This window comes from Vicia villosa, linkage group LG3, assembly GCF_029867415.1.
Source record: "Vicia villosa cultivar HV-30 ecotype Madison, WI linkage group LG3, Vvil1.0, whole genome shotgun sequence".
NCBI lineage: Eukaryota > Viridiplantae > Streptophyta > Magnoliopsida > Fabales > Fabaceae > Vicia > Vicia villosa.
Genome location: NC_081182.1, coordinates 25,793,960 through 25,813,476, shown reverse-complemented (window position 1 = coordinate 25,813,476; position 19,517 = coordinate 25,793,960). Strand labels below are relative to the sequence as shown.

Genomic DNA, 19,517 nt, shown 5'->3' with positions numbered 1-19,517 from the left:
CCTCACGCACAAACTAACAAGGGTAGGCTACTATTGGCCTCCCTTGTTGAAGGATATTGTGGAGTTCATCAAGAAATGTGATTGATGTCATAGACACGCCGATCTACATCACGCCCCAGTTGAGCTCCTTCACTCCATGACATCACCATGGACTTTTTATTAATGGGGGATGGACATCCTAGGCCCATTCCCTTTGGCTTCTGAGAAATTAAATTTTTTTACTGTAGAATTGACTATTTCACAAAGTGGATAGAGGCGGAGGTTGTCGCCAAAATTATATTAGAAAGTATTCGCAATTTCTATTGGAGAAAAATCATGTGTAAGTTTGAGCTATTAGGAGTTATCGTCTATGACAATGGAACGCAATTCGCCTATACAATTACTGAATTCTTATGCGATTTGGGAATGCAAATAAAGTTTGTGTGTATCGCCCACCCACAAGCATATAGGCAAGAAAAGTCGTTGAATAAAGTGATATTGAAAGTGATCAAGAAAAAGTTGGATGATGCCAAATGATTAAGGGCTGAATTACTCCATGAGATATTGTAGTCGTATCATACCACCCTCATTCAACAACCAAGGAAACCCATTTCACCATGGTATACAGGATAGATGCTATGTGTTGAAGCGGTAAAGCGGCAAGCAAAAAGTAATAGATTTATTATTACCGGGTGATATAGGTTATATCGTATCGTAGTCCATAGAGATTGGTTGAGAAAAATTGCCGTTCAACTATCTCGCGTTCTAAGTTTCATGATTTGGGTGCGGAAAGGTAATTGCGGGAAATGTAAATAAAAGCAAATAAACAATCTCAATAGTTTAAGAGAAATAGTTATGGAATTGCATTTCGTTCTACCCGTCGAATACTTAAATCGGAAGATCTTATCGTAACACACTCACAATACGCATCAAAATCACCAGGCATCAACCGAGACACCACATCAGTGTCCATTTCTGCAACACCGACGAAAGCTCAACCGCACTATTCACATCAGCGATGTCTCAACCGACACAAACAACACGGAGACATTAAAATTGATACCCATTACGATTGTTAGCCCTAAATCCATGTCTGAAATCTAGAAACTAACATTTATTATTCCTAATCAAGATCTATGATGTCTATTTCTACAACAACACAAATCCAAAACATTTAAGTAAAAAGATCAAGAACAACAACAATGATGATTTGTAAAGTGAATATATAAACGATCCCAAGATCAACAAATGTACATACAATAAGAGTAGAAATATACATACAAAACCCACCATTGGAATGAAACATAGGGAAGAAAGAAGATGAACCGGAAACTCTCACCGTGTCAAGGCAATCGAGACAAATCCATAGTCAATCCACATGATGTAGCACCCAATGGTGTTTCCTAAGCCTCTAAACTATCAAAAATGGATCAGAGCTCTTCTATGGGGGAAAGAGATGATAAAAAACCTAAAAAAAAATTTGATTTTACAACATATATGCAAAACTGAAAATCGCACACCGCGCTAAGCACGCCCACCGCACTAAGCACGGTGTCTTTTATTGGTCTTAAACCGCCAGACCGTGCTTAGCCCCAAAAACCCGCGCTAAGTGCCCTACTTTCTGCCAGAATTGGTCTTTAAGTCTCCCAGACCGCGCTTAGCGCGGTCAAGCCCGCTTAGTCTGCTCAACAGAAAAATGAAATCTTGTTTTGGTCATAACTTGAGAAGCGTAACTACGATTTACGCCCGGTTCGAAGCGTTAGAAAGATTATTCCATGCTCTATCTAAAAATGAATAAATAGAAACCAAATTTCTGATTTTTATCATCCTTATTTTGAGCCTTATCTTCCGATGAATCACTCAAAATTGCGCGTTTGAAGCGATGTCTTCGACACTTTATTGCTCATGCTCCAAATACACAAGAATACCTACAAAAAGACACAAAAACTATCAAAATGTATAAAATTATATGAAAATACAACTATTCACAAAGTATACGTATTTATACATAAAATGGTGAATTATTCAAACGGTATTAACAAAAAGTATCGATAAGTGCCACTATTTACAAACACAAAATAACTACATTTTTGCACTTATCACTATGCTACTTGTAGGGATCACCGTTCTCAATTTGACCGGAGATAAAAGATTCAGGGCTGAGGCGTGCCACTAATTTAATCGACGGAGTAAGAAATGTCTCCCACATCCTAGATTTTCCCGCCAAGAAGAGAGTGGCCAGAAGATACAACTCTAAATTAATGCAAAGGAAAATGCATGAAGGTGACTTGGTGTTAAGACAAATTGTTTTGCCTGCTCAACATGGAAAATTTTAGCTCAACTGGGAAGGATCATATCGTATATTCTTTAAGCTACCATATAGAGCATATATAAGCTGGAGAAATTGGATAGGACACTCATCCCCATGAATTGAGCTCCACCTGGTTAGAATATTATGATAGTTAAGTTATTTATGAATTTTTAGAGGGGGGGTATTGCCCACTTATGTTCGTATTTATGAATATTTATGAGTAAAAAGAATATTTTGGTTTTAATATTAAGTATGTTGGACTTCCACGAGAACATTATTGTCACCTCTCAAAGCAATGTACAAAATTCTAGACTTTCACACGAAGATCCTTGATGCCTCTTGAGGAAATATATGAATACTAGACTTCCACAATAAGGTCCTTGCCACTTCTTAAGACAATATACAAATGTTGTACTTCCATAGGAAGATCCTTCCCACCTCTTAAGGAAATACATGAATGTTGGACTTCCACTAGAAGATCGTTGTCGATCTCATGGGCAATACGAATACGCTATGTGTATAGGAATCACCCCATCTAAACGCCTCTCATGAAGGACTTAGAGTCTCCTTAGAGTGATTTATCTAAAGCCTCACCTGAGGCACTAAGAGTCTCGTCAGGTAAGCTCCTATAAATGCATTGCCTGAGGGACTAAGAGTCTCATCGTAAAGGCTTATATAAATGCCTTTCCTGAGAGACTTAGAGTATTTCCAAACACGCTCATTTAAAGTCTCGCCTGAGGGACAAAGAGTCTCGTCAAACAAGTTCATTTGAGTGCCTCGTCTGAGGGAATTAGAGTCTCATCAAACAAACTCGTCCAAATGCCTCACATGAAGGACTAATAGTCTTATCAGACAAACTCAATTTAAATTCTCTTCTAAGAGACTCGACTAAAGTCAGCCCCGAGAGACACAACTTAAAGTATCGCTTGAGGGACTCTAATAAAGTATGCCCTGAGAGACACAACTTAAAGCCTCGTCTGAGGGACTTAGAGTCTGATCCAACAAGCTCATATAAATTCCTCGCTTGAGGGGATAGGAGTCTCGTCAGACAGGCTCGTCTAAACACCTCGCCTGAGAGGATAAGAGTCTTATTTGGTAGAGTCCCCTAACACAGTAAATTAAGCATTTCACCCTTTACCAAGCCCTTGTGCTTGAGGGATTGTGTACTGGTATATTTGTGAGCAACCCTAAGGGGGGCAAGGAGATCATATCATCCTCAAAGTGGCGACGAGATCATGACGCCCACAAGGAGATGATATTGCCCACGACACGCCCCACCCTTTCCAGTATAGAAAAACGTGGAAAGTGACATGTCTTGGTCAGAGATAATGCAAAAAAGGAGTCAATGGAATAACTTGCGTCTCCTTATGAAATAGGGATTCAACGGTCCACTACCATTGTTAGGGTGGCGACTATAATTTTTTAGAAGCCCTTAAGGGTGAGGGTGACATTCTAAATTCACCAGGAAATACTTCAAATACAGAACTTCTCACCCTCGTGAGTTTGCTCTATCTCACAAAAATTACCTCTAAAATAGAACTTATCACCCGCGAAAGGTTTTTTTTTCTTATCACCCGCATAAGGTTGCTCTAACAAACACAAACTCTAACACAAACTCTAAAGCATCTCTGGCCACTCTATTTATTTAAAATATTAAATGACAACTTATTCAATAGAGAAATTTCAAATGAGATGTTCTTTTATAGGATGGAAGGAGTAACTATCATCATAATGTAAAGCTAAATATGCTAACTTAATAATGATACACATAACAACATAATACAATTAAAAATTATAATCAAATTATTTTGAAAACTGAAAATGATATTTATTATCTTGAGACACATTATTTTTCTTGAGATGTGATAGGTATAATGATCATCAGCAAAAGATGGGCCTAAAATCCTTAAATAGCGTACCTCAGAGAAGCTAATCCATTGTCATTAACATTTCATGTTCTGCTTTTCTGCTCTAAGAGCATTAGCATAAACCGCCGTAACCACTGTTGTACATGTAAGTCAAGCTATCCTTAAATTCCTTAAATCTTAATCATTCTCAAAAGGGTCAATTCTAGATTCCTAGTACAAAGTGAACAAATCCTAGTACATGTGTTTTTTTTGTCAGAGACAACTAGTTTCTTTCTTGGTCTTTTTTCTTTCATGCTCTATTGCTTTTTATTTGTTTATCTATAATAATAACAATAATAAATACTATAGTAATACTATATTTTCAACTTGCTCCATTTTGTTTTAATGATTTCATTTCCAATTATTGTTCAACATTACTTGCTTCAAAGATTTGATTTTCATGACATAGTTAGATTGTTTATCAACTTTAACATGTTTATGGTTTTCTCATATGTATAGGGTGGTGAATGGATGGTAATAATAAGCATCAAGGTGGTGAAGTAAGCATGATGGAGAAGAAAAGAGAAGTGGTGGTGGTGATTCCAAATGTGGGTGGAGAGAGCCATGGCCAAGATCATCATGATCATGAGTTGAAAGTGTTTGAATCTTTGCCTCAATGTGAAAATGAGCTTCCTTCAAAATCACCACCACCTTTAAACTATGTTTCCCCTGAGATAATGTTCACCCCAAGCCCGAATAAACCCCCAAAAGCTCCCATAAGAAAGACTTTTGTAAGATCAGTGTATTCCAAGCCCAAATCAAGATTTGGTGAACAACCTTACCCTATTGATGGAAACCTTTTTGAAGAGAATTTTGTTTCTTCAAATTTGCAAGAAGAATTAGCTGCTAGTAATTCACCTTATAGGAACTCATTCAATAAAGGATCATATTCACCTGATAACATATCCGGAACGGTTAATCGAACTGTTTCGTTTACTTCTGTCGTCACGCCTAGAACACCTATGACGGAATCTGCAGTTTCTTCTGATGATGAGGATCCTGATGAAATTATCTACAAGAAAGTTGAATTTAGTAAAGGCAATCGTAAGATACTAACGACTAAGGTTTCGATTGAGTTGTTCGTGTTTGTGAGCATTGCAGGTTGCTTATTGGTTAGCTTAGCAGTTGAGGAACTTAGAAGGACAAAGATTTGGAGTTTAGGGCTTTGGAGGTGGTGTATGCTTGCGATGGTGACCTTTTGTGGCATGCTAGTTACCAAATGGTTCATGCACTTTGTTGTTTTCTTGATTGAAATGAACTTTTTGTTGAGGAAAAAGGTGCTTTATTTTGTCCATGGAATGAAGATTTGTGTCCAGGTTTTCATTTGGATCAGTTTGGTTCTTGTCACGTGGACGCTTTTTATACATCACGGGATCCAGCGATCCAAATTGGTCGCAAAGATTATGAATGATGTAACATGGACTCTTGTTTCCCTTCTCATTGGAGCATTTTTGTGGGTTATAAAGACATTGTTGCTAAAGATTTTGGCATCGAATTTCCATGTGAAATCTTTCTTTGATCGAATTCAAGAATCGATCTTCCATCAATATGTTCTGCAAACTCTCTCTGGGCCTCCACTTATGGAAGAGGGTGAGAAAATCGGCGGGTGCCAAAGTTTTGGTCGATTTAGTTTCACGAGTATAACTGGTAAAGATGGCACAAAGAAAGAGGTTATCGATATGGAAAAACTTCACAAGATGAAGCAAGAGAAAGTTTCCGCGTGGACTATGAAGATTTTGGTAGATGCAGTGATGAATTCAAGGCTCTCCACAATCTCTAATTCACATGATGAAAGTTTTTATGATGTAAAAAATGAACAAACTGGTAAAGAAATTACTAATGAGATGGAAGCAACTGCTGCAGCCTATTATGTTTTCAAGAATGTTGCTGCTTCCCCTTGTTGCAAGTAAGCTATTATGTTATAGAACTGTTCTGGTAGCGGTTTGTTTGGATTGACTTATTTAAGTTTATCAACTAGCATTAACATTCGTAAGACTGTTTCAGAGATTTTAGGAAAACAACTTCTAACATATCTATAAGATTTCAAAGCTAATTGAAACAACCTATAGCTTAAACGAAAAAATTTGAGCTTATTTTATATTTGTTATTGAAATAGCTTATACATAAGCACTTATATGATAAATGTTTATGCTACAACGCTTAATTAAGTTGTTTATCCAAATAGGGCCTAAATGCATTTTCTATTTTTGTTGATGCTAAAAGTGCTCTCATTATGAATAGGGACATTGATGAGGATGAACTCCGTCGCTTCATGAATAAGGAAGAAGTTCTTTTGGTATTTCCTCTACTGGCTGATGCAGAGACAGGGCTAATTACCAGAAAATCTTTAGCAGATTGGGTGGTAAGGTTTTGTATGTTTAATAACATTTGTCATCACCGTCATGAAGGATTAAAATTCTGTTTGGACTATGATGTTCTTATTTTTCAGTTGAAGGTATATCAAGAACGCAGAGCACTCGCACACGCCTTAAACGACACTAAAACAGCGGTTAAACAACTAAACAAGCTTGTGACAGCGTTCCTAGTAGTGGTGATCGTAGTCGTGTGGCTTCTTCTAATGGAGATTGCAACAACAAAAGTACTTGTATTCCTGTCATCACAGCTAGTACTTGCAGCTTTCATGTTTGGAAACACGTGCAAGAATATATTTGAATCCATCGTCTTCGTGTTTGTAATGCATCCATTTGACGTTGGTGATCGATGTGTTATAGATGGTGTCGAGGTAATATATAGAAACCAAATTTACTTTTCTTGTTTTGAGATTCGTGTATTAATGCCTTACAAATTATCTGGCAGCTATTGGTTGAAGAAATGAATATATTGACAACAGTATTCTTGAAGCTTAATAATGAAAAAATGTATTATCCAAATTCAGTCCTCGCCATGAAACCGATTAGCAATTATTACAGAAGCCCGAATATGACTGAAGGTGTAGAGTTTTCCATTGATTTTACGACACCAGCAGAGAAAATTGGAGCACTGCAAGAAAAAGTAAAGAGGTATTTGGAGAGGAATCCACAATACTGGCATCCAGTGTTTTGCTTGTTTGTGAAGGAAATTGAAAATGTAAATAAGATTAAGATGGGTCTTTATGTTACTCACACAATGAATTTTCAAGACTTTGGGGAGAAATGCAAAAGGACAAGTGAATTAGTGATTGAAGTAAAGAGAATATTTGAAGAGCTCAATATCAGATACAGCCTTCTTCATCAAGGTGTTCATCTCAGACACATGGAACCTGATACCAGTTAATCTCAGATGATGTTTCTTACTCATGTATGTGTTTCTTTAGGTTCTGTGTGTAGTGAAAGTAAAGTCCTTAATAGACAATAATATCAAAAGTTTTGTGTATGATTATTAAATAATGTATTCAAGACTCTTTGAGTCTTATGTATAATGCTTGAAGTGAACCAATGTAAAATTTTGTCCTAAGGTTCAACATTACTTCTGATGTTTGTTGTATGGAGATTTTTTTTGTTCCTTTTTTTCTATCGCTTTCTATACTGTCTGATCTTGATCTAACGACCATCAACACATCGACGAATGTATAAGATTATGGCAAGTGTAACCTTATGAGATGACAATCTTATCTTCTGAATATCAGGTGGAGAATGTTCCACGTAGGATAACCAACATATGCCACCTCATCAGAAAATCTCCAATTTCCACCTATCAAAATCTTTGTGTAACCATTACCTTATCAGAGTATCAAACCACAAAACTTTTGAGCAGAGAACATCAGAAGCAAAACAAACAAGACCAAAAAAATGGCTTCTGCTTCTTTTGCAACAGCTCTACCACTTAGTTCTTCAACCCAAAACAAGCTGAAAAACCCATCCTCCCAATCCCTTTTCAGACCACTACCAGTAACACAACCAAAGAGAATCACACAGTCAAAATCCAAGGTTGTGATCAATGCATCTTTGAAAGAGAAGGCAGTGACAGCACTTACAGCTGCATCCTTGACAGCTTCCATGGTAATTCCTGATGTGGCTCATGCAGCTGGATCTGATCTCTCACCTTCTCTCCAGAACTTTCTGCTAAGCATTTTTGCTGGTGGAGCTGTGTTAACTGCTATACTTGGAGCTGTTATTGGAGTTTCCAACTTTGATCCTGTTAAGAGAGCTTAAATTAAGTATGTCTAGAAAAGCTTTTGAATTTTATGAGCTTTTGATTTAGTTTCTGGCTTGTTTGTATGTAATATGTTTATGCAACTGGTTTACTTATATGTTTGTTTACTTAACAGTTAATCTCAGTTTCTCCTTATCTTATATTCTCTATATTCTTCTTGTTTTCACTTTAATTGGATATGAGTTTGGACTAGATTTTGGTAAGTTTTTCTTCATGCATCTTACAATCAATCACTACCTTTTATACTCGCAATTTGGTACCAAAATTTGATGGAACAATTTATGTTAAAGCATTAATTTGACTGAGTACATTTACAAATTACAATCAACATTCATTTAGTAAGATGAGACTGGGTTTAGGATTTGTTAGACTATGTGTCATCTCTCCCGATTTTATCTCCCACACAACTTAATTGAACTCCACTATGAATTCTTTCCCATGTTTTTGTCCATCTTCACCCACTCACTAACTTTCAAATGATATGATTAGTTTGTTCATAGGTCGGATCCAAAACTTTCAATACAAATAGACTTTCAATCTCGTATCAAAATACACCAAATACTTTGGATTTTTCCTTTCTTGCTCTCTTTTTCGCGCTCTTTAAGTTTTCAGAGCCCCTTTTTCTTCACCATTATACTCATCGAATTTTCCAAGTATTTCTTGAAAATATTATCCTTAAAGAATTAGTTGCATTTTGAGAGAGAAACATTATGTTAGAGAAATTATCATGAGTGATCTTGCAACCATTACTTAGGGTGTTTACTATAATGGTGTCTATAGCGCAGTAGGATGCAATACCATTTGATTGGACTATTTTATCACAAAGACTTTGTGGTTGATAGTCTACTTGACTAATTTTGGTTAGTGACACAAAACTTCTTAAAGATAACAACCTATTATGCTACTTGTTAGTTTTATGGTTTTTGTAATTGGCATAATTTTGTTAAAACATGGTTTTTAACTAATGTTGAGCAAGATGTTGAAACATCTTGTTCAGCTGTCAAAATAGGTTCAACTGTTATGTGTTTTGACAGATGTTTTGCTAGATGTTGTGACATCCTACACCAGAATATCCTGACAGTTTAGACTGGTTTTTTAACCTTGAAAGATTTGATTGAAAAATATGAGAATCTGGAATATTCAAATAATAATTACAGGCGCAGACAATCAATGGATGTTTAGGACAAATGTAGATTAGTCTTTGTTTTTAGAAAAAGAATCTTTGAAATTTCTTTTGAAAAACTAAGATTCTATTTAATTTGATTTGTTCCTATTATGTGTAAAGATCTTGTAGTTGTTTTCAAAAAGGGGAAGAATGGATTTATTTTAAAGTCCAAGCTCATTCTGCAAGAGTCTATAAAAAGGAACTTGGGAAACCTAGTTTTGTAAAGCATTCACATAAGAAAAACCGTGGGTGCAATAAGGATTGTTGTTTTGGGAGTCTCTCAAGTTTTTCCTGTGTTTTGTTCTTTGTGTCACTCATGTATCTTCTGATACATTGAGGTGGACTTGTGTTCTCGCTCTTCAAGCTTTTAAGCAAGAGAGTTGAGTATTGTTCTTGATCAAAGCTTTTAAGCAAAGATCAAGTATTGTGCTTAGTTAGGATGCTTAACTAAGTATTTTTTTATTGGAAAATATAATCTTTCTATTTGGGTTTCCTTGGTCACAAGGTGTGTGGTCGTTTTATCACTGCGGTGATTAGAAGTGGAATATCGATTTCTCAGGTCTAGATGTCGACTTATAGGCAGAAGTAGCATTGGGTAGGGATTAGGCGAGAAGTTATAAACTGGGACTGTTTAGACTTTGAACTAGTATTACTAATAGTGGATTTTCTTCATGGCTTGGTAGCCCCCAAATTAGATGTCGTTGCACTGAATTAGGTTAACGATTCATTGCGTTATTTATAATTCTGCAATTTATTTTCCAGTTTTGATAAGTGTGTTGTAAGTCAGCAGATGTTATAACATATGTCTTGACATTGTGTGTTGTTAGGACACCTGTCTTGATATCTGTTGTAAGTGTCAGAATTTCACTACTAAGAAACAACAATTTGGTGGTAAAAATCATTTTTAAAACTTTATGTAATTCAAAAACAACAATTTAAAGATGTTTCTTTCTACCATATCTACCGAAGAAATTATTGGTATCATTTATGTTGTTTATGACTTCAACAAAAACTTTAAATTTGAGTAAATTCATTTCAAACGGTGACAAAAAATGCTATTTTTCTTAACAATGGGAAAGGTTGTCATTATCTTGACTAAGGACATGTCAGTCGTGGACAAAAGAGGTAATTCATTCGAAAAGAATAAAACGGCTAAAGAAGCATACATGTGGCATGAGAATGACTGTCTCTGTGAAAACTATACTATGAATGGTCTGATTTATGAGTTATATGATTACTACAGTGTCTACAAGCCTACCAAAGACATTGGATAAGCTTTGAAAAAGAAGTAACACACTAAGAAAGTTGGTGCAAACAAATATGTTGTGACCTACTACCTCAAAGTACCAAATGACAAATTAAAAAACTATGGAGTCTGAATTCCAAGGAATAGCACATGAAATCATCATGGGATGCATGCCTTTAGATGAAAAGTTATTTATGCATTGAAGATGAATCATGGAAACAAGATCATAAAGAAGAAGTGTTTTTTGTTTCAAATATCAAAAATGAAATTTATAGGTGTTGCTCCGAAGACAACTAGAAAACTACACAATAATTAGAATCGCAACATGAATAGAAATAATAACACTAAACGCAATAAGAATGACTACCCTCCAAAGGGCCAAGTTTCAAGGAAGTAACTACCTCCTCAAATAATTGAACCTAATGAGTCACAATTAAACTATTACAATTATAGAAATCTAGTACAAGTGGCATAAAAGTGTTGGAACAGGTCAAGCACTACTATACATGCCAACCTAACTGAATGACCACCCTTCTAAGGGTCAAGCTTCATCTCAAAATCCTTGGTTGGAGCAAAAACCCTCTATCAAAATATATAGAAGGCGACAGTGGCGTTGGTAACTGCATCTAGGAAGTTGTTGTTGTACTTCCTAGCACACGCCATAGTAGTCTGAACTAACTTAACCTTAAAGCAAGTGCTTCATCACCCAAATTTAGCAGAAAGGCTAACAAAATGGTCCATCTAAATGTCCAAATTTGATGTTTCCTTCGAATCAAGGATAGCGTTATAGGCATAGTTGTTCGCGGATTTCTTAGCATAGATGACCCCAAGCACACCAGATCGTGATCTTATTTGAGTGGTGTTTACAAATGGATTGTCCAATAGTCAGGGAAATGGAGTCGAGCTTATTTTGGAGAACAAATTCGACATAGTGATCATAGTAGCTATGTTTTGAATTTTCTATCACTAATAATCAAGCCGAGTATATAGCAGTCATCGCCAGCCTCACGTTAGTTGTTGAAATGGGGGCAAAGAATGTCAGATTAAAAATAAATTCCCAACTCATGATCTCACAAACAAAAGGGGAGGCACAAATCAAGAAACCTTTTTTACAACAATATGTAGCTTTAGATCAGGATAAGTTGTCAAAGTTCAAATCATTAAAGATCTTGCATATCCCGAGAGAGCAGAATACTCGGGTTGACGCCCTCTAAAAACTTGCAAGCAACTGGGCATTCGGGGTAAATTATTTCTTCATCAAGAAACTCTAAAGTGCTCAAATATTAAAGCTCCTGAATTTATGATGATTAGGGATGGCAACGCGTCGAATCGGGTGCGGGTTTTGCACTACCCAAACTCGCACCCGAAATTGGCACCCGAACCATAAGGTTGTTCGGGTGGAAAATTAACACCCACGCCCACACCCGTTGGATTCAGATTTTTTAACCCAAACCCGAACCCGCAGCAAAATACATAAAATACAATTTTCCTACCCCTTTCCATAATATATATATATATATATATATATATATATATATATATATATATATATATATATATATATATATATATGTATAAACGGGTGTGATTTCGAGTTTCGGGTCATTTAAAAAAATACAATTTTCAAAACTAGCAAATCTTATATGTATGTATATATGATTTTCCTACCCCTTTCCATAATATATATATATATATATATATATATATATATATATATATATATATATATATATATATATATATATATATATATATATATATATATATATATATATATATATATATATATATTTGAACTTTTATTATTTTCAAAACTAGCAAATCTTATATCTTAGTTTATTTAAAAAAATCGAGGGGTAAGATTATTTACTTTACCCAAAATATTACATTGTTTACACATAATATTAATATTAAAATTAAAATTAAATTCCCTAGAGATCTAGATAAAAATCAAATTCCCTAAGGATCTAGATTTTAGATCTTCGATCTATTGAATTTTGGAGAAGATCAAACGTTGGGTGCGAGATTATTCTATCGGATCTTGCATGCATTTTGTTTCTGATGAAAAAAATTAAGAAAATTAAAATCAAATTTTCAAATATATGATTTTCGGCTCAAATAAATATTTAAGAAAATAAACCTTGAACCCAAATAGTTCTCTACTCTAGCAATCCATCATAGAAAATTTTTTCAAGCGTCTTTGGATATATCTCAGTATTTTTTACAGGTCAAGAAGATTTAATACGGAACAAGTTTTATATCTCCAGCTGTATACAAGTTGTCAAAATTAGATGATAAGACAGTTTAGGAAACTTGATATTTGTGTTCCAAGATTTAAGGAGATTTATCTGCACAATTGGTGCATCACTCGGCTTTTGGATCAAGAAATATCTGAATGCAGATTTCGAAGCCCATGGACAACAGAGGTGTATTTAAAGAGAAGTCCTGACCTAATGTAATCTGAACTTTTTATATTTTTTAAATTAGGGGAGGCTTAGAGTTGCAAGTTTGAGAATCTTTTGTGTAGTTTTATGTCACCCTTTTATCTTCTGATACTTGTGGTAGACAAAATATTCTCACATAGAAGTCTTTATGTTATGATTTGAGTATTGTTCTCACTCTTGAAGCTTTAAAGCATGAGAGTTGAGTTTTATTTTGGAAGAACACTCTTCTTGTTAGATTTTTCTTGATATAGTCACTGGGATTGAGACTGTTAGATATCACTGAGGTGATTTAGGAAGTGGGATGATGATTTCTCATATCTAGATGTTGATTTCTAGGTAAAAGTTGCACATGATAGTGATTAAGTGAGAAATTGTAAACTTAGACTGTTTAGCTTTGAATTGATACAATCAGTAGTGGAGATTTCCTTCTTAGCTTGGTAGCCTCCAGATTAGGTGTTGTTGCACTGAAATTTGTTAACAATTCTTTGTGTTGTTTATCATTCTGCAATCTTAATTAAGTATCAATTTTGAGTCTGATGAATCTATTCAGTTTGAAGACAGATGCTGTAAAGACATCGGTGTTAACATATTTTGCCTTTACCAAAAATTTTAATTGCGCAGGCACCCTGATCCATTAGGTGAGCTTCGGGGAGTATTTTAAAAGTTCAATTATTTATTGTATACATTATTAAATTTTTAACATGTGCAATATTTGATTCGCTAAATATTAATATTAATGTTAGTTGTTTATTTATTTTAGTTGGAAGTTTTTTTGAAGATTTGAATTTTATTATAAAAAAAAATCTATGACATGCATATTTTGTAACTTTATTGATAGTATTTTGTACTAATGAGATTATAATTTTATTAGTTTTTTTTAGTGCGTTGTTTAATTATTTAAATTCAAATAGATTATATTCTTTTTGTTTAATGAATTTTTTGGTGACTAATAAGATTTATTTATAGTAGTGTTGGTGCTATTTTATTAAAAAAATAATAGATTATTATAAGGAGTTTATGTTAGAACTTAGAGTAATTGTTGAATTTGGATGTAAAATTGGGTGGAAGAATGTTGTTAGTTGGAATGCATAATGATGTAGTGGTGGTAGTAGTGATATAGTAGTGAGTATTCATTAATTGGAGATTATTTTGAAGGTAACAGTATGAAATGAAACAATAAACAGACGGATGAGAATGAGATAATGTAAGGGAACTTAGCCAGAGCCACAAAAGTGTTATCTTGATGATGATGGTTTGCATAAAATATATTAATAACAAACGATACAAAAAATAAACAACTGAGTCGTTGTAGTATAGTGGTAAGTATTCCCGCCTGTCACGCGGGTGACCCGGGTTCGATCCCCGGCAACGGCGAATTTTTTCATTTTATTTGTGTTTTGCGTCAAAACGACGTCGTTTAGCGTTTTTTTTCCGTTTTTGAATTCATTCCTAAACACGACGTCGTTTAACTGTTAGCTCTTTTGCTTTTTCTTTCTGGATCGTGGGCTCTCTCTCATTATTTGGGCTGCTCTTGTTTTTTTTCAAACAGGAAATTACAATTATTATTACTCTAATGTCACAATTATATATTTACAGTACACTCTCTTAATAATTCATTTATACCAAAATATATTCATAATTAATTTTTATTTCAATTATTAAAATACTAATTGTTAACTATTTTTTAGTTTAAATCATTTTTTGTTTTCTATTAAATTCAAACCTTCTTAATTTACTTCATATTTTTCAAAAAATAACTATATTAAATCATAAAAATAGATCACAAATGATAAAATATAAAATTAACACTATTATCAAATATATTCAGATAGATTGAATCCATCTAGTATTTGCAACATCTAAATCTCTCTTGATCCTTGAATGCCTAAATATAATATTAAGATCCATTCTAATATTTAACATTCTATTTCAGATAACCAACCTAATATATAATATTATATCTCAATTCTATATTATAATAATAACTTTAAATATGCAAAAAAAATTATATACGTTGATTATCATAAATCACTATAAAAGATTTAAAAAAATAATAAATTAATAGTCACCAATACAAAAATATAATATGATAATAGTTTTACAAAATTACAATTCTTATTTCTTTAAGTACACCAACCTATATGGCTTTTTTTAATGCTATAGATTATTTTCAAAATAGAAATATTGTCCCATATAGATTCAATTTATGAACATTGAGAGTATCAACGAATTGATGAGATCCATATTCTAACATTTTTTTTCTTCTATTAATTTAAGTCGAATCTACTTTATTTTACGCAATCCAAATCTTACTTTATTAGCCTTAGATAAACACCTTAAGGATAGAAAATGATAGATTGATGACCAGGTCTCTGTGGGTTCAACACTCTTTATATTACTCTGATACGATCCGTATACTTGTAAAAAGCACCGATTAAGTTTTTGGCGCGATTTTCGGGGACCAATTGCGTCAAATTTCAAAATCTTGTTGTTACACAGTCTAGACTAAGGCAACCCTTTCTTATGGTAGATGCGAAGATCTCGCAGTACCAGAGCTTTAGTAGATTCAATAGCTGTACCAGAAAGATACGTACGAGCACGAAACTTGCTCCGAAAAATTAAGAGAGCATTGGCAGAAGACCAAGATCGTAAGCGCCTTAAGGATTTTGCCTTGCCCTCCAATGAAGAACCTCATACTAGTATTGTGAATCCTACTATAACAATTCATAATTTTGAATTTAATCCCGTTTTGTTGTAAATCGTATAACAAAACAAATTCTCTAGCTTAGCGAAAGAGAACCCTAACCAACACTTGAAAGTGTTTGTCCAACTGGCCGATACATTGAAATCTAATGGTGTTGCACCTGAGGCAATATGATTACTTTTATTTCCTTTTCCGCTCAGAGATAGAGCTAGATCATGGTTAGTTTCCCTTCCAGACAATTCTATTACCACTTGGAATGACCTGAAGAAAGTATTCCTTGCTAGATAAATTCCACCAAGTAAGAATGTTGTCCTTATGAACCAAATAACTAGATTCATTCAACAAGATAATGAATCTCTTTACGACACTTGGGGAAAGATACAAAGATTTACTAAGAGCATGCCCACACCATGGGTTGGAACAATGGTTAATCATCCATACCTTTTATTTGTGGGACACCTGGACATATCACTGCCGATTGTAGCCTTATAGCAGAACTTATCATAGATCGGGTCTACTATGCCCAAGGAAATATCTATTCAAACACAGATAACCCAGGATGCAGAAATCATCTAAACTTCTCTTATAAGAACAATAACTCTAAGTTTCCTCAAAACACTGCACCTTAGAGACCACAAGGGCACCAAAACCAAAGACACACTCAACCTAACCAAGCTGCACCTCAAAACTCCAATCTAGAAATGATAGTGGAAAATTTCGTTACCACTCAAACTCAGTAGAATAAAGAATTCATGAATCAAAGCGTTCGCGTACATGAGTTGATCACCCAATTAGGAAACAAAGTCGATTCTATGGTAACCCACAACAAGATGTTGGAAACCCAAATTTTCTAAGTAGCACAACAACAAGATGCCCAGGCCAAACATGGAGGATCATTCCCTAGACAACCATAACCTAGCCCTAAAATCCATGCTAACGTTATTGCATTACAAAGCGAAACCGCTTACGATGGCCCTATAAACCCTAGGTTGAATAACAATAAGCCAGAGCCACCCAAAGAACCAGTTGTAACTGCTGTTAGAACAAGATTTGTTCTGATCAATTATCTTAGTTTTGATGATAACAATAATATGAATTTTGCTTAAGATAATATGGTACTCTAATCCAATGCAATTTCCTTTTCAGGAAATATATAAAGAGTACGCATAATTCAGCGCTCAGAAGCTTTGTCTCAAAGGGTTCAGCATGCAACATCAGAACATGGTCTGGCAAGACATCAGAAGATGGTCGAAGCAGAATCAGAACATGGGTCTATGGAAGCATCAGAAGAACAAGAGAACAGAAGCACTGAAGTACTGATGGTATCACGCTCAGAAGCACTTCAAGGTCAGAAGATCAGAAGATGCTTTGCACCAAGCTGTTTGACTCTGATGATATTCAAACGTTGTATTCACAAACATCAGATCAGAAGGAAGTACAAGTGGCAAGCTACGCTGACTGACAAAAGGAACGTCAAAAGCTATTAAAGGCTACGTCAGTAGACACAGCGTGAACAAGGCTCGAGGTAGTTGACAAAAGCGTATAACATTAAATGCGATGCTGTACGGAACACGCAAAGCATTAAATGCACTCAACGGTCATCTTCTCCAACGCCTATAAATATGAAGTTCTGATGAGAAGCAAGGTTAACGATCCTGAACAAAACAACGTCTATTAACTTGCTGAAACTCTGTTCAAATTCAAAGCTCAGAATCTTCATCTTCATCAAAGCTCACTACATTGCTGTTGTAATATATTAGTGAGATTAAGCTTAAACGTTAAGAGAAATATCACAGTTTGTGATTATCGCTTTTAAGAAGCATTTGTAATACTCTTAGAATTGATTACATTAAGTTGTAAGGAACTAGAGTGATCGTGTGGATCAGAATACTCTAGGAAGTCTTAGAGGTTATCTAAGCAGGTTGTAACTAGAGTGATCGTGTGGATCAGTATACTCTAGAAAAGTCTTAGAGGGTATCTAAGCAGTTGTTCCTGGAGTGATCAGTGTGTGATCAGAAGACTCTGGAAGACTTAGTTGCTGACTAAGTGGAGAACCATTGTAATCCGTGCGATTAGTGGATTAAATCCTCAGTTGAGGTAAATCATCTCTGCGGGGGTGGACTGGAGTAGTTTAGTTAACAACGAACCAGGATAAAAATAACTGTGCAATTTATTTTTATCTGTCAAGTTTTTAAAGCTACACTTATTCAAACCCCCCCCCCTTTCTAAGTGTTTTTCTATCCTTCAATTGGTATCAGAGCGCCGGTTCTAAGGTGCAAGCACTTAACCGTGTTTAGAAAAGATTCAGGAAGAGAAAAACGCTTCAGTAAAAGATGGTTGATGAAAGTGAAAAGTCTACACCTGCATCTACATCTGGCTCTGCTGAGCAATACAACGGTAACAATGGTTATACTAGACCTCCGGTATTTGATGGTGAAAACTTTGAATACTGGAAAGATAAACTGGAAAGTTATTTTCTTGGTCTAGATGGTGATCTATGGGATCTTCTGATGGATGGTTACAAACATCCAGTAAATGCCAGAGGCGTAAAGCTGACAAGGCAAGAAATGAATGATGATCAGAAGAAGCTCTTCAGGAATCATCATAAATGCAGAACTGTTTTGCTGAATGCTATCTCTCATGCTGAGTATGAGAAGATATCTAACAGGGAAACGGCCTATGACATATATGAGTCCTTGAAAATGACTCATGAAGGAAATGCTCAAGTCAAGGAGACTAAAGCTCTAGCTTTAATCCAGAAGTATGAAGCCTTCAAGATGGAGGATGATGAAGACATTGAAAAGATGTTTTCAAGATTTCAAACTCTTACTGCTGGATTGAGAGTTCTTGACAAGGGATACACCAAGGCTGATCACGTAAAGAAGATCATCAGAAGCTTACCCAGAAGATGGGGTCCTATGGTGACTGCATTCAAGATTGCAAAGAATCTGAATGAAGTTTCTCTGGAAGAGCTTATCAGTGCCTTGAGAAGTCATGAAATAGAGCTGGACGCAAATGAGCCTCAAAAGAAAGGTAAGTCTATTGCATTAAAATCCAATATCAAGAAATGCACTAACGCTTTTCAGGCTAGAGAAGAAGATCCTGAAGAATCAGAATCTGAAGAAGAAGATGAACTGTCTTTGATCTCCAGAAGGCTAAATCAACTCTGGAAGACCAAGCAAAGGAAGTTCAGAGGCTTCAGAAGTTCGAAGAAATTTGAACGTGGAGAATCTTCTGATGACAGAAGATTTGACAAGAAGAAGGTCATGTGCTATGAATGCAATGAGCCTGGACACTTCAAGAATGAATGTCCAAATCTTCAGAAGGAAAATCCCAAGAAGAAGTTTCATAAGAAGAAAGGTCTTATGGCAACCTGGGATGAGTCAGAAGATGATTCAGACTCTGAAGATGAGCAGGCTAACTGTGCGCTGATGGCGACAGAAGATGACGGATCAGAATCTACATCAGAATCAGATTCTGAAGAGGTATTTTCTGAACTTACTAGAGATGAGTTAGTTTCCGGTCTAACTGAACTTCTGGAACTCAAGTCTCAGATTAGTCTCAAATACAAAAAGCTGAAAAAGTTATTTGAATTTGAAACAAAGAAGC

The 19,517-nt window shown here is 35.1% G+C and overlaps 2 protein-coding genes and 2 non-coding genes across 4 annotated transcripts; 3 read left to right on the top strand and 1 right to left on the bottom strand.

Annotated features, from left to right (window-relative positions):
- The first annotated feature begins 4,145 nt into the window (after window positions 1–4,145).
- On the top strand, window positions 4,146–7,662 carry LOC131660726 (mechanosensitive ion channel protein 10-like). Its single transcript, XM_058930028.1, has 5 exons — window positions 4,146–4,303; window positions 4,657–6,103; window positions 6,439–6,559; window positions 6,647–6,940; window positions 7,015–7,662. The coding sequence occupies exons 2-5, from the start codon at window positions 4,665–4,667 to the stop codon at window positions 7,468–7,470; spliced, it is 2,310 nt and encodes a 769-aa protein (XP_058786011.1). The 5' UTR covers window positions 4,146–4,303; window positions 4,657–4,664; the 3' UTR covers window positions 7,471–7,662.
- Window positions 7,663–7,906: 244 nt separating this feature from the next.
- LOC131660727 (uncharacterized) lies at window positions 7,907–8,489 on the top strand. Its single transcript, XM_058930029.1, has one exon. The coding sequence runs from the start codon at window positions 7,986–7,988 to the stop codon at window positions 8,346–8,348; it is 363 nt and encodes a 120-aa protein (XP_058786012.1). The 5' UTR covers window positions 7,907–7,985; the 3' UTR covers window positions 8,349–8,489.
- A 6,017-nt stretch (window positions 8,490–14,506) lies between these two features.
- TRNAD-GUC (transfer RNA aspartic acid (anticodon GUC)) lies at window positions 14,507–14,578 on the top strand. Its single transcript has one exon. It is a non-coding gene; the product is annotated as a tRNA-Asp (tRNA).
- Window positions 14,579–16,217: 1,639 nt separating this feature from the next.
- On the bottom strand, window positions 16,218–16,325 carry LOC131593806 (small nucleolar RNA R71). Its single transcript, XR_009281186.1, has one exon. It is a non-coding gene; the product is annotated as a small nucleolar RNA R71 (small nucleolar RNA).
- Between the last annotated feature and the right edge of the window lie 3,192 nt (window positions 16,326–19,517).

What these genes read in the sequence shown, in the direction of transcription:
- LOC131660726 (XM_058930028.1), top strand. Translation starts at nt 4,665, where the DNA reads ATGGATGGTAATAATAAGCATCAAGGTGGTGAAGTAAGCATGATGGAG. An exon ending in GCTGCTTCCCCTTGTTGCAA is followed by an intron (nt 6,104 to 6,438) that starts GTAAGCTATTAT and finishes CATTATGAATAG; the next exon opens with GGACATTGATGAGGATGAAC. An exon ending in GTGTTATAGATGGTGTCGAG is followed by an intron (nt 6,941 to 7,014) that starts GTAATATATAGA and finishes ATTATCTGGCAG; the next exon opens with CTATTGGTTGAAGAAATGAA.
- LOC131660727 (XM_058930029.1), top strand. Translation starts at nt 7,986, where the DNA reads ATGGCTTCTGCTTCTTTTGCAACAGCTCTACCACTTAGTTCTTCAACC.